The following is a 14,461-nucleotide window of genomic DNA, read 5'->3' as shown; positions in this document are numbered from 1 at the left end:
GTTTTTGAGACAGAGTCACCTAGGCTGGAGTGCAGTGGTGTGATCTCAGCTCATCGCAACCTCTGACTCCTGGATTTAAGTGATTGTTGTGCTTCAGCCTTCTGAGTAGCTGGGATTACAGGCACCCGCCACCACACCTGGCTAAGTTTTGTATTTTTAGTAGAGACAGAGTTTCACCATGTTGCCTAGGCTGGTCTCAAACTCCTGACTTCAGGTGATTCGCCTGCCTCAGCCTCCCATATTCCTGTGATTACAGGCGTGAACCAAGGCTCCTGGCCTCTTGTCACTTTTTATAATTGTCAGTTTGTTTTTCCTATCAGAATATAAGCTCCTTAAATCTCTTTGTCATTGTTTTGAATTCTCAGGGCCTAGCATTAATGCCCAGCACATAGTGTTGAGTGTTTGTTACGTGAGTGATTAAAGGAATAATCCAATACATATCTATCTTAAATACAAAAGAATTCCAATATGGTGATCTCACAGAGTCAAAAAAGCAGAACGTTTCAGGAAAGAGGGATTAATAAACAGTTTCTAATGGTAGTAAAAGTATTGAAAATTGACCTTTGGATTTGGCTTTCAGAATATCATTGGTTTCTATAGTGAAAACTTTTACAGCAAAATGGTTGGATTGATTGAAGGATAAATGAGAAATGAGATGCAAGAAACAACAAACAAGTTTGTGGGGGTTGTTTAGTTTTATTTTAAAGATTTGTAGCTGAGCATGACAGTTATGTGCCTGTAGTCCCAGCTATTTGCGAGGCTGTAGCTGGATGATAGCTTGAGCCTAGGAGCTTGAGGCTACAGTGAGCCATTATTGCACCACTGCACTCCAGCCTGGGTGACAGAGCAAGACCCTGACTCAAAAAATAAAATCAAATAAAGATTTGAAGCTAAAGGAAAGAAACCTTTAGAGATGTCAAAGATTTGATGGGAGAGAGTTTATTATCATGGTTATGTTATGCATTTGATTTGCATATATCTAAGTATTCCCACCAACATTTCTCTCTCTCTCTCTCTCTCTCTCTCTCTCTCTCTCTCTCTCTCTCCCCCCCCCCCTCTTTCTTTCTTTCTTTTCTTTCTTTGAGACAGTCTCACTCTTTCACCCAGGCTGGAGTGCAGTGGCATGATCTTGGCTCACTGCAACCTCCTGGGTTGAAGCGATTCTTCTGCCTCAGCTTCCCTAGTTGCGAGGATTACAGGCTTGTGCCACCATGCCTTGCTAATTTTTGTATTTTAGTAGAGATGGGGTTTTGCTATGTTGGCCAGGCTGGTCTTGAACTCCTGGCCTCAGGTGATCTGCCCACCTGGGCCTCCCAAAGTGCTGGGATTACAGGTATTAGTCACTGCGCTGGCTCCAACCACATTTCAAGATAATATGTTCTCCTTCCACTTGGGTTTGATACATTAATGTATTTTGAACTTGAAGGCTTTTGCTGTGCTATTTGGGACCCCTAGTGGTAAATCTAATAATGACAAGCAATAAAACATCTAATGTATCAGTTATATTCCATATGAAAGTTATTCTGTTCTATGAGGACTAAATGAGATTAGAATATGTAGTTATAGCAATTATAGTGATTCTTAATCATTTTTTAAAGAGAGGGTCTTGCCAGGCATGGTGGCTCATGCCTGTAATCCCAACACTTTGGGAGGCTGAGGCAGGAGGATCACTTGAGGTCAGGAGTTCGAGACCAGCCTGGGCAACATGGTGAAACCCCATTTCTACTAAAAAATAAAAACTAGCTGGCCGTGGTGGTGGGCGCCTGTAATTCCAGCAACTTGGGAGGCTGAGGCAGGAGAATCGTTGGAACCTGGGAGGCAGAGGTTGCGGTGAGCTGAGGCTGCACTATTGCACTACAGACTGGGCAACAAGAGCAGAACTCTGTCTCAAAAATAATAATAATAAAGAGGGTCTCATTCTGTTGCTCATACTGGAATGTGGTGGTGTGATCATGGCTCACTGCAATGTCCACCTCCCAGGCTCAGGCAGTCCTCTTACCTCAGTCTCCTAGTAGCTGGGACTATAGGCGTTTCACTGCTATGCCCAGCTAATTTTAAGAAAGTTTTTAGTTTAAAATTTTTTTTTTTTTGTAGAGATGGGGGTCTTACTATGTTGTCCAGGCTGGCCTCGAACTCCTGGTCTCAAATGATCCTCCCACCATGGCCTCCCAGAGTGCTGGGATCATAGGTGTGAGCCACCATGCCTGGCCAAAAATGAGTACTGTTTTTTTTCTTTTTTTTTGAGGTGGAGTCTTGCTCTGTCACCCAGGCTGGAGTGTAGTGGTGTGATCTTGGCTCACTGCAACCTCCTCCTCCTGGGTTCAAGTGATTCTCCTACCTCATACTTGTGAGTAATAGGACTATAGGCACGGGCCACCACACTTGACTAATTTTTGTATTTTTAGTAGAGGTGGGGTTTTGTCATGTTGGCCAGGCTGGTCTCAAACTCCTGGCCTCAAGTGATCCACTGCCTTAGCCTCTCAAATTGCTGGCATTACAGGTGTGAGCTACGATGGCCTGTCCAAAAATGAGTAATTTAAAGGTGACTGTAATATAGTTAAACAAATGCCTCTTTTCCCATTCTTTACTAACTTGTTATTTAAATGGGGCAAGTTTTTACAACATAAGAAATAAACAGGCCGGCACGGTGGCTCACACCTGTAATCATAGCACTTTGAGAGGTGGAGGGGGATGGATCACTTGAGGTAAGGAGTTTGAGACTAGCTAGCCAACATGGTGAAACCCCGTCTCTATTAAAAGTACAAAAATTAGGTGGGTGTGGTGGCATAGACTGTAATCTCAGCTAATCAGGAGGCTAAAGCGGGAGAATTGCTTGAACCCAGGGAGCGGAGATTGCAGTCTGTCTAGATCGCAGCACTGCACTCTAGCCTGGGCAACAGAGCAAGACTCCATCTCAAATGAAATAAACATACTAAAAACCTATTTACTTGTTTGATGTGAGTGTGCTTAGTTTTACTTCCCTTAAAGAGAGTCTTTAGGTGAATAATTTTTGTGAATATTTTGATTTCTCCTTAATAATTTATTGTGTATTTATGAATTTTATATAATCAAATGTATCAAAATAGTCACCTATGTTAATTATGTTTTTGACTCAATTATCAGATTTTCTTTTGGTACATTATTAAGTTAATATGCAAAAATATGCTGACAATATATTAATTTTGGATTTTTCATTTTTATCAGAAATCATGAGTGGAGGATCTCAAGTCCACATTTTTTGGGGTGCTCCAGTTGGTCCACTGAAAATGACAGTATCACAAGACACAACTTCTTTAATGTCTGTTGCTGACCCCTGGAAAAAAATTCAGCTTTTATACAATCAACATTCTTTATATCTGAAGGATGAAAAACATGAGCACAAAAATCTTGAAAACTATGAAGTCCCAGAATCTATTGATTCTCCAGATCTTCTTAGTGGTCATTTTTTAGCAAACTATGTGAATAGACATGTTCATGTGAAAGATGACTTTGTACATTCTGTTTTTGAAACACAGAATGTAGAATCCCAGAAGATTCACTCCTCCAGGCTGAGTGATGTAACTAGCTCTCATATGCAAATATGTGGATCTAAAGGCAGAGTCTCATATTTAACTGAAGAAGAAAAGTATCAAAAACTTCTCAGTGAAAATAAAGTTACAGATGAACAGTGTAAACATCAATCAGATATATATAGTCAGAAATTTCAAACAAATTTCTTTCAGTTAGACCATGAGTGTGCAGCTAGGATGGATTTGGTTTGTAGTACTGAACAAATTAATGTAGGGCCTAAAGTGGTACAAAGAGAGTATGTGCCGATAGAATATCAAGAAATACAAAACCAATGTTTGGAATTATTTTCCTCTAATACAGTAGATAAGCCAAGGTCTGAAGGAGCAGTTAGGAAGGTCTCAGACCTTAAAATATCAACTGATACTGAATTTCTCAGTATAATGACCTCCAGCCAGGTTGCTTTTTTAGTTCAAAAGAAAGACAAAGAGCGGAGTCCTATAAATAAAGGGAATGAAAACATGGAGACTGAACCAAAGGCAAGTAATGGAGAAATAAGACTACCTAAAGAGAATTTGCTTCAGCTTGATGATTTTACAGAAACATATGAAAATGGACAAAACCAAGCGTGTTCCCTTGAACTTTTTAGTCCTGTCTGTCCTAAAACAGAAAATAGCCACATTCACATAAATTGTGATAAAGGTCTTGAAGAAAATGCAGCATCTCAAGAACTTTTCAGTTCTGAAGATGAATTGCCACCAAATGAGATACGTATTGAATTGTGTAGCTCAGGAATACTGTGTTCCCAGCTAAATACCTTCCACAAAAGTGCTGTTAAAAGAAGCTGGACCTCTGAAGATAAAATGGGACAATCTGAAACTCTATCTAAAGCTAAGAAAATGAAGTTGATCTCTAATGCAGGAGACTCTGCTGTAGCAATGGATCAGAGGAATGTGTGTGAATTTAAGGGTATTAAAAAAACATCATTAATAAAAAACTGTGATTCTAAAAGACAGAAGTATAATTGTTTAGTCATGGTGCTATTTCCATGTCATGTGAAGGAAATAAACATAAAATTTGGACCAAATTCTGGCTCTAAAGTGCCTTTAGCAACAGTTACAGTGATTGATCAATCAGAAACTAAGAAGAAGGTTTTTCTGTGGAGGACTGCAGCATTTTGGGCATTTACAGTGTTTCTGGGAGATATAATTTTACTCACAGGTGAGGTCATTATGGTATAGTGGTTATAAACCTAGGTTTTGTTTGTTTTTGCTTTTCTCTGACTTTTGGTCTTTAAAGACTCTTTCTTTAGTCATTTGCCTCTTCTGAGCTGAGCCTAATTGATCCTTTTATTGCATCTGCATTGGTCTCCTTCCCATTGTCCACTCTCCTGCCTGTTGCCACTCCTGGGCCTCTGTTCTGTCCTACTGAGTTCTGCCCCTTCTTTCTACTTATCTCCTCCTTTAATAAGCCTTCCCTAGTCAGGTGCAATGGGTCACATCTGTAATCCCAGTACTTTGGGAAGCTGAGGCAGGAGGATTGCTTGAGGCCAGGTATTTGAGACCAGCCTTGGCAACATAGTGAGACCACGTCTCTGCAAAAAATAAAATAGGTTGTGCCTGTAGTCCCAGCTACAAAGGAGGCTGACATGGGAGGATTGCTTGAGCCCAGGAGGTTGAGACTGCAGTGAGCTTTGATTGGGGCCACTGCATTCCAGCCCAAGCAACAGAGCTAGACCTTTCTGCTTCTTTAACTAATATCTAATAATTTTGTGCACATATGTTCTTACTGAGGGAACAGTTACTGATTTATATGGCTTTATTTTATTAAAATTATATTAATTATACCTGGAAATGTAGAAAGAATAAAACTGGTATACCAGGTTAACTTTATTTTCTATGTTCTTCTTAAAATGTGTGTGCATGTATACATGTATCACACATATAAGCTCATATTTATTGGGAGCTTACTTTGTGTCAGACCCTGTTTTCGACTTTACATGCATACCTCATTGCAGCAAGTATATGAGGAAGGTGCTGATTTTTATCTGCATTTTTCACTTGAGGAAGCTGAAACCCAGAGAGGTAAAGTAACTTGCCCAATGTCATACATCTAAGAAGTGGCAAAGCTATGGTTTCTCCTAAACTCCAAAATCCATACTTTAACCATATAGTTGTAATCATAAAGAACATTTTGTTTTTTAAATTTTTAATTTATTTTTAAGAGACAGTCTTACTAGCTTGCAAATGCACTGGCTGTTCACGGGCACAATCCCACTACTGATCAGCATAAGAACTTTTTAATTGTTATTTTTAACAGAGTCTCACTGCATTACCCAGGCTGATCTCCAGCTCCTGGGCTCAAGTGATACTCCTGCCGCAGCCTCCCAAAGTGCTGGGATTACAGGCATGAGCCACCACGCCCAGCCTAGCATGTTATTTTTGACACACCCTGTTTCCAACCTGGGCCAGTTCACTCCTCCTTAGGGAACCTGTGGTCCTCCACTCCCAGGATGTCATTATATTGGTGCCAAGCTTAGTGCAGACACCTGATCAGCTACAGCTCTGAACTCCTGGGTTCAAGTGAGCCTCCTGCCTCAGTCTCCCCGGTAGCCAGGACTATAGGCACGCATGCCACTGCATTCAGAGAGAATATTTAATTTAATTTTTTTTGAGACAGAACCTTGCCCTGTTAACTAGGCTGGAGTGCAGTGGCACAGTCTCAGCTCACTGCAACCTCCGCCTCCTGATTTTCCTGCCTCAGCCTCCTGAGTAGCTGAGATTACAGGCACACGCCGCCATACCTGGCTAATTTTTGTATTTTTAGTAGAGATGGGGTTTCACCATGTTGGCTAGGCTGGTCTTGAATTCCTGACGTCAGGTGATCCACCTGCCTCGGCCTCCCAAAGTGCTGAGATTACAGGCGTGAACCACCATGCCTGACCAGAATATGTTTTCACCTAACGTAAGAAATCTAACATTGTGTTACATGTTCTTTGTTGATTTAAAATTGACACACAGTGTATTAGAGCCAGGAGAAAGTTGAGTAAGCTTAATAAGATATCTAAAGAAAGAATGTGATAGAGAGGAGGTATAAATTAGTTTTAGAAGCTTAGAAAAAGAAAACTTCAAAGCAATATTGATAGTCCTACCAAATAGTTTACAAGAGGAATGAGAACTTTGGCTAATGTATCTTTGTGTTCCTGTAGGATTGTCAAGTACAATCTTTTATAAAGATGTAAACACAAGATTGTAATGAACAGGCTTAGCATATTTGCATCCCACTGGCAGTATTAGCTATTATTATTTATATGTGATTATATTATTGGAGGTTCAGTTCACCTGACTCCCTCTGTTCTGATTCAGTGCTTGCTGAATACCTCTTTGCTTGTGATTTGGCTTTCTGGTTGTAGAACTGCCCACAGTGTGAGAACAGGCTGAAATATTCTTTTTTGTTTGTTTATTTTGGGCAATTTATGATTCATTATGAATTTTAAAAATGTCTTTTTTTCCTTTAATTTGTCTCATTAACTAATTTAGTTTGAGCTTATGCTGCAAAGCTGAAATCTAGTTTTCGTGTGTTGACAAAATTAAGTTTACTGGACTGTAAAAGAGGGTTGGACCCTGGACCATGGTCATTGTTAACCAAGGTAATTACTGTTACCAGGGGCCTCTCAGGGGCCTTTTCCTTTTTCCCAGGTAGATGGAAACTCAACTCTGCAATCTCTATATTTTTTCCTAATATCTCTACAATTTTAACAACTAGATAACATTCTATCAGGTGGCTTTCATGCAATTTACTTAACCAGTTTCCTATTAGAAGACATTTGGGTGATTTCTATGAACATCTTTTGTAAAAATCAGATTTTTCTTATTTATGCAGCCAACAAACATGAAAAAATGGTCATTATCACTGGTCATTAGAAAAATGCAAATCAAAACCACATTGAGATACCATCTCACACCAGTTAGAATGGCGATCATTAGAAAATCTGGAAGCAATATGCTGGAGAGGATGTGGAGAAATAGGAACACTTTTACATTGTTGGGAGTGTAAATTAGTTCAACCATTGTGGAAGACAGTGTGGCAATTCCTCAAGGATCTAGAAATAGAAATTCCTTTTGACCCACCAATCCCATTACTGGGATTATATACCCAAAGGATTATAAGTCAGTCTGTTATAAAGACACATGCACACGTATGTTCATTGTGGTACTGTTTACAGTAGCAAAGACTTAGAACCAACCCAAATGCCCATCAAAGATAGACTGGACAAAGAAAATGTGGCACATATATACCATGGAATACTATGTATCCATAAAAAAGGATGAGTTCATGTTCTTTGCAGGGACATGGATGAATCTGGAAACCATCATTCTTAGCAAACTGACACAAGCACAGAAAACCAAACACTGCATACTCTCACTCATAAGTGGTATTGAACAATGAGAACGCATGGACACAGGGAGGGGAATATCACACATGTCTGTTGGGAGATGGGGGGCTAGGGGAGGGATAGCAGGGTATGAGGAGATTGGGGAGGGATAACATTAGGAAAAATACCTAACGTAGATGATGGAGGGATAGAGGCAGCAAACCACCATGGCATGCGTATACTTAAGTAACAATCCTGCAAGCTCTGCACAGGTACCCCAGAACTTAAAGTATAATTAAAAGAAAAGAAAAGAAAAACAATGATCTAGTTGACTGATTACTGAATAAGTTTCTTTTGTGTGGAACAGATGGAAATGTTGGGGGAAAAAAATCTACACTTTTCTGTTGGCCTAGTAAAGCATGAACCTACTTTGGATAGCTTGGATAGTTCATACTACCTATGCCCCCAAACAGAAAAATTGTTTTTTTAGATTTTTTTTTTTTTTTGTGAGACAGTCTCACCCTGTTGCCCAGGCTGGAGTGCAGTGGTGCCATCTTAGCTCACTACAACTTCTGCCTCTCAGGTTCAAGAGTTTCTTCTGCCTCAGCCTCCCAAGTAGCTGGGACTAGGTGGTGGGACTAGGTAACTAGCCTGCCACCACCCTGGCTAATTTTTAAATTTTTAGTAGAGACGGGGTTTCACCATGTTGGCCAGGCTGGTCTTGAACTCCCGAAGCTGTGATCCATGGACCTCAGCCTCCTAAAGTGCTAGGATTACAGGTGTGAGCCACTGTGCCCAGCCCAAACTGAAAAATTCTAAGTAACAGATGTATTCCAGGTCTTGTTTAATTTACCAACACAGTAGACAGTTTGCTATTACACTTTTAGCAGTAGAATGAAGAGATGCCAAAAATAAGGATTATCTAAGGAAGACTAGATAATTAGAAGAATTAGAAGAAGACAGGGAGGGGAGCTGGTTAACATTGTGAAAAAACAACATTTAAAGGACAAAAAAAGAACTAGGAGCTGGGGCATGTCAGTGAGAGGGCAGGAGGGAGCCAGGAGGCCAGGGCAGGCTACCCATCCCCTGCATGTACCACTAGTGATTAACGTGTCGCTAATCCGACATAGGCTTCGCAGTCCTAGCTTTCAGAACGCTTTCCTTGAAATTCCTTATCTGTTCCTTTTTTCTGAAGAGCATGCATCCTGAATGTTGGATCTTGAAAAGTCTTGAATGCTGTACCAGCTCTTCTTGGGTAGGCAGTGGGGAGCCACTGTTTTTTAGCAAGTCACCTGAACTCATTAATGCTCTAATATATCACTTGCCTGAACTCATTAATGCTCTGATAAATCACTCACTAGCATTGTAGGACATGGGCTGCAGGGGAGACAAACACCTGTTGGGAAGGAAAGGAATGTGCCATGTAAAACAGTAGTAGTGGCAGGGGATGGGCACATTTAAGAGGCAGAGGGGCGGGTCGGGGCTGGTGGAAAGGAGTGGGAAGGGAGAGGAAAGATGACTTCAGATTTTAGTTTACTTGATTAACAGTATAGTATCAATAGATGAGATGGGCATTATGAAAGGAAAAGCAGGTTTGGAAATTGCTGAGTTTGGGGAGCCAATAGAATATCCAGGTGGGAATTTCCATTAGACAGTTGTAGATAAAAGGCCAAAAAGCCGAGGAAAGGGTCTGGAATCTAAATCTGGAAGTAGTCACTTGGAATTGTTGCATCCTTGTTCTTCTTTCCCATTATCTCTAAATTATTTCATTATTGTTAATTCATGTTTATGTTCCGACACTGTATACTGATTATATTCTGCCTTGGAGATAGCTCCCTTCCCCTCTTTCTCTTTACAGCTCACAAGTTTTGCTCCACCTACAATTGTTTCTACCTGTTGGTATGTTTAGTTCTACATGATTCTATTCTGTCTTAGATACACAGCTCTCTCTTTCCAATTGGGAAATGTTCCCTACTTCCAAAGTCTTTCACTTTTAACTTCTGTAGAAGATAATTATCATGCTAGTTAAAGAAAAATAATCAGTGTGTTAAGATGCGTTATATTATATTCAGATATATTTATAGTAGAAGGGAACCAGTGCATACTGAATATTATTACTCTCCTAGGCACTACTGTTTTGTAACCACTACTTTCCTTTCTGATCCTAAAAAAAGTTGTTTTTTAATTTATCAGAAATATATATGAAAACATTTGCTTTATGTAAACAAAAACAATTAAACCTTTTTTTTATAGAGCAGTGTGCTTCCATACTGATATCATTTGAATATACAGAAGCAATTTTGTTATTTTACCTAGATTTAGATTTTAGATTTGCTGTTTTGTCATTTTGTGCTGTTAGGCAGATAATTTAACCTATTTGATCTCTAGTTGCCTGGTATATGGGAGGTATGTATGCATAATATTTTGCTATGATTGGTAAAGTAACCACATTGTGAAGGAATTTATGGCATGATCAGAATGTTTTTTCTCTCTCTAGATGTTGTTATTCATGAGGACCAATGGGTTGGTGAGACAGTACTACAATCAACATTTACCAGCCAGTTATTAAATCTTGGGAGTTATTCATCTATTCAGCCTGAAGAATGTAAGACACATTTTGAATGAAATAATTTGTTAGTGTTTAAACTATATAAACATACTAGGAAAGATTAGGTTTAAAATGGTTCTTTTACAAAATGTTTTCTAAACAGTTGGAGTGGATTGGTTTCTTTTCGATAGTAAGAATAAAACTATAATTTTAAGAAATTTCTCTTTTGTATATTGTAAATCACATTTATTTTAGGAAGTATTAGGTCTCATGTTTCATTTTCATAGGCAGTCAGTACAGCGGTGTTTCTTCACCTTTTAGGGAGTCAAAGACCTCTTTGAGAATCTGTAGACCATTTCTTCAGAAAAATGGACTTAGGTAGATAGGCAGAAAATTTTGCTTGTAATTCTAAAGCCTTCCATGGACCTCTGAATTTCTTCTGTGGAACTTCTGAGCCTCTGGTTAAGAATTCTTGAGGAAGACCGGGCGCAGTGGCTCAAGCCTGTAATCCCAGCACTTTGGGAGGCCGAGGCGGGTGGATCACGAGGTCAAGAGATCAAGACCATCCTGGTCAACATGGTGAAACCCCGTCTCTATTAAAAATACAAAAAAATTAGCTGGGCATGGTGGCGCGTGCCTGTAATCCCAGCTACTCAGGAGGCTGAGGCAGGAGAATTGCCTGAACCCAGGAGGCGGAGGTTGCAGTGAGCCGAGATCACGCCATTGCACTCCAGCCTGGGTAACAAGAGTGAAACTCTGTCTCAAAAAAAAAAAAAAAAAAAAAAAAAAAAAGAATTCTTGAGGAAATAATGTATTGGTCTCATATTCAGACAGCTGTGGTTTGAATCCTTATTCTACTACCTACCACTGCTAAGAAAAGCTACCTTTCTTCTTTAACATCCAGCTTTATTTTCTTTAAAGGAAGCTGTTTAATGAAGAAACTAGCAGCTATCTTCTCCTCTAGGAAATAAAAAAGAAAACAAAGTAAAGGAAACAGTATAAACTTGTGGTTATGGTCACTGGAATCAGCTAGGATTTAAATCCTAGCTCTCTTACTGCCAGTCTTTGTCTTTAGGCAAGTTACTTCACTTTATTATACTTCTGTCTCCTTGCCTGTGAAATGGAGATGAAAATACATACATACCTCATAGGGTTGTTGTGAAGATTAAGTGAGGAAATGAATATAAGGTGTTGAACCTGCATGTAATGTAGTAATAACATAGTAAGATTAGAGGGAGAAGAAATAAGCTAGCACAATATATTTGATAAAATTCTGAAATATCATAGAAGAAAAAAGTTAGGGAAATATACTGATTTTACAAGAAGATAAATGGAAAAATAGGAAAGTTATAGCGTGTATGTGGAAGATAGAGCATGGAACTCCAACCTTTGAATTCTTAAAAAAAAAGCAGAGCAAGTAGAAGGGAAGAGCAACAATTGGAATATCAAGAATTGTGTTTGGAATGGGCAGGGTTTCACTATACACTAGGGTGGCCCATCAGCAGAAAATCAACTCTGACGTATTTCATAGACAATTAAACGAGAATTCTTCATCTATCCAATATGCATTTATTATGTGTTGACATTGTTTCAGTTACTGTGCTTACTGTACACTGGGGGTATATGGTGCCTGTCCTCATGGAGTTTACTTCTCATGTGGAAGATAGACCAAACAAATGAAGGAAACAGACATATAAGTAAAATATTTGCAGGTGACAAGAAGTGCTATGAAGGAAACTAACAAAGGGCTGAGATACAGAATGCCATGGTTCTAGTTGAGAAGGGTTATCATGGAGTAGAATCAGAGGAAGTTGTTACAATAGCTGAAGTTGAGAGATGATTGGCCAGTGGAGCTAAAGAGTGGAGATATTATTTGTAAATAGAATTAGTAGGATTTTCTGATGATGTGGGTCTGGGGATGAGGGAAGAGGGACAGTCTACTGCTACTGGATTACTGGTTTAAGTGACTAGGTAGCCTTAGTATGAACCTGTAGTAACTAAGATGGTGTGGTTTTGGCCAGTTGAAGTCAGTTAACTTTTTAATTTTGACATTTCTGTAAAAGATACAAGTTTAATATTCTGCTATGAATATTTGAAGGTGTCACCTCTTGGAGAGAGAGAGAGAGAGAGAGAGAGTGTGTGTTTGTGTGTGTGTGTGTGTGTGTATGAGATAGCTAAGTGGCTTCTAAGCAAAATTCACCATATTTTTTATATGTTGATATAATAGAAGGGGAAGGAATGTTTTAAAATAATGAATATAACATGGTATGCAAATGCTTTGCGAGAGATTTGGGAAATGTAGGTATCTCTGGTTTTAAGGCTGATCTGGATTCAGGTTATTACCTGAATAATTTCATAAAATTATTCATAAAATAATGTTATGAATTAAATAAATCAATTAAATAAATAAATAAATAAATAAATTAAATCAGTAATTTCATAAAATTTTATGACAAAATTCTGGATGGAGAATATTCCATGAATCCCCTAGAGAGTTTCAGGTTTTTGTAGAATGATGTGAAAAATCTTGAACTAATTAGATAATCTTAGAAGTTACTTCAAAATCTTTGTTTTTACACATACACAGAAATTTATGATGCTTTATTTATCATAGGTTAGTAGCTAGTGTATTCTAAAGTTTTTTATTGATTTAGGGAAATGGCTACCAGTGAACATTTTGAGAATATTGCAGTTGTTTTTCTTCTGAAAGAGTAAATCAATTTGGTTACTGAGTTTACCAATTTGGTTTTGATTTTGTAAGTGGTTACAACTCATGAGAGCATTCTTACTTGTGATCAATATATTGTGTTTTTGGAAGAGACCTCTGGGAAAGAATTATGACTAAGCACTCAAGAGCAATTGCAGCAAAACCAAAAATTGAAAAGTGTGACCTAATTATATATTTTTAAAATTTATTTTTTAAAAACAGGATCTCACTCTGTTACCCAGGCTGGAGTGCAGTGGCCTAATCATGGCTCACTGTAGCCTCAGTATCCTAGGCTCAGGAGATTTTTCCACCTCAGCCTCCTGAGTAGGTGGGACTATAGGCGCGTGCCACCACACCCAGCTAATTTTTGTATTTTTGGTAGAGGCGGGGTTTTGTCATGTTGCCCAAGCTGGTCTTGAACTCCTGAGCTCAAACAATCCTCTCACCTTAGCCTCCCATAGTGCTGGAATTACAGGTGTGAGCCACCGTTCCCAGCCCCGAAATAACTATTATTAAAGAGTCAAAAAAACAACAGATGTTGGTAGGCTGTGTGGAAAAGGAAATACTCATATACTGTTGGTGGGAATGTAAATTAGTTCAGCCATTGTTGAAAGCAGTTTGGAGATTTCTCAAAGAACTTAAAACTGAACTATCATTTAACCCAGCAATCCCATTACTGGGTGTATATCCAAAAGAAAATAGATTGTTCTACCAAAAAGACATATGCACTGTAGCACTTTCACAATAGCAAAGTTGTGGAGTCAACCTAGGTAGCCATCAATGGAGGATTGAATAAAGAAAATGTGGTACATATACACCGTGGAATTCTACGCAGCCATAAACAAAGAATGAAGTCATGCCAGGTGCGGTGGCTCATGCCTGTTATTTCAGCACTTTGACAGGCTGAGGCAGGCAGATCACTTGAGTCCAGGAGTTTAAGACCAGCCTGGACAATGCAGCAATACACTGTCTCTGCCCAAAAAAAAAAAAAAAAAAACCAGGTGTGGTGTTACACACCTGTGGTCCAAGCCATTTGGGAAGCTGAAGTGAGGGAATCACCTGAACCTGGGAGGTGGAGTTTATAGTGAGCTGAGATCACACCACCGCATTCCAGCCTGGGCAGCAGAGTGACATCTTGTTTCAAAAAACAAACAAAAATCTTTGCACCGACATGGATGCAGCTGGGGGCAATTATCCTAAGTGAATTGAGAGAGGAATAGGAAACCAAATAACATGTATTCTCAATTATAAGTGGGAGCTAAACATGGGCTACTTGTGGACACTGAGGTGGCAGCAGTACACACTGGGGTCTACGGAGGGAGAG

At 39.2% G+C, this 14,461-nt stretch overlaps 1 protein-coding gene across 10 annotated transcripts in view; it reads left to right on the top strand.

The window, feature by feature from the left end:
• The window catches only part of SHLD2 (shieldin complex subunit 2), an 86,236-nt gene that overhangs the window by 48,868 nt on the left and 22,907 nt on the right, over window positions 1-14,461 (top strand). For 9 of the 10 annotated variants that reach the window (XM_003929958.4, XM_010340563.3, XM_074382176.1 and 6 more), the window contains 2 exons: window positions 3,205-4,728; window positions 10,380-10,487. In XM_003929958.4, coding sequence (XP_003930007.1) covers window positions 3,210-4,728; window positions 10,380-10,487 — 1,627 coding nt within the window. In that variant the 5' untranslated portion in view covers window positions 3,205-3,209. The other variant, XM_074382180.1, reaches the window with a different exon arrangement.

Source organism: Saimiri boliviensis, chromosome 12 (assembly GCF_048565385.1).
Source record: "Saimiri boliviensis isolate mSaiBol1 chromosome 12, mSaiBol1.pri, whole genome shotgun sequence".
Taxonomy (NCBI): domain Eukaryota; kingdom Metazoa; phylum Chordata; class Mammalia; order Primates; family Cebidae; genus Saimiri; species Saimiri boliviensis.
The sequence above is the reverse complement of the archived record's forward strand: the minus strand, read 5'-3'. Positions and strand labels throughout refer to the sequence as shown.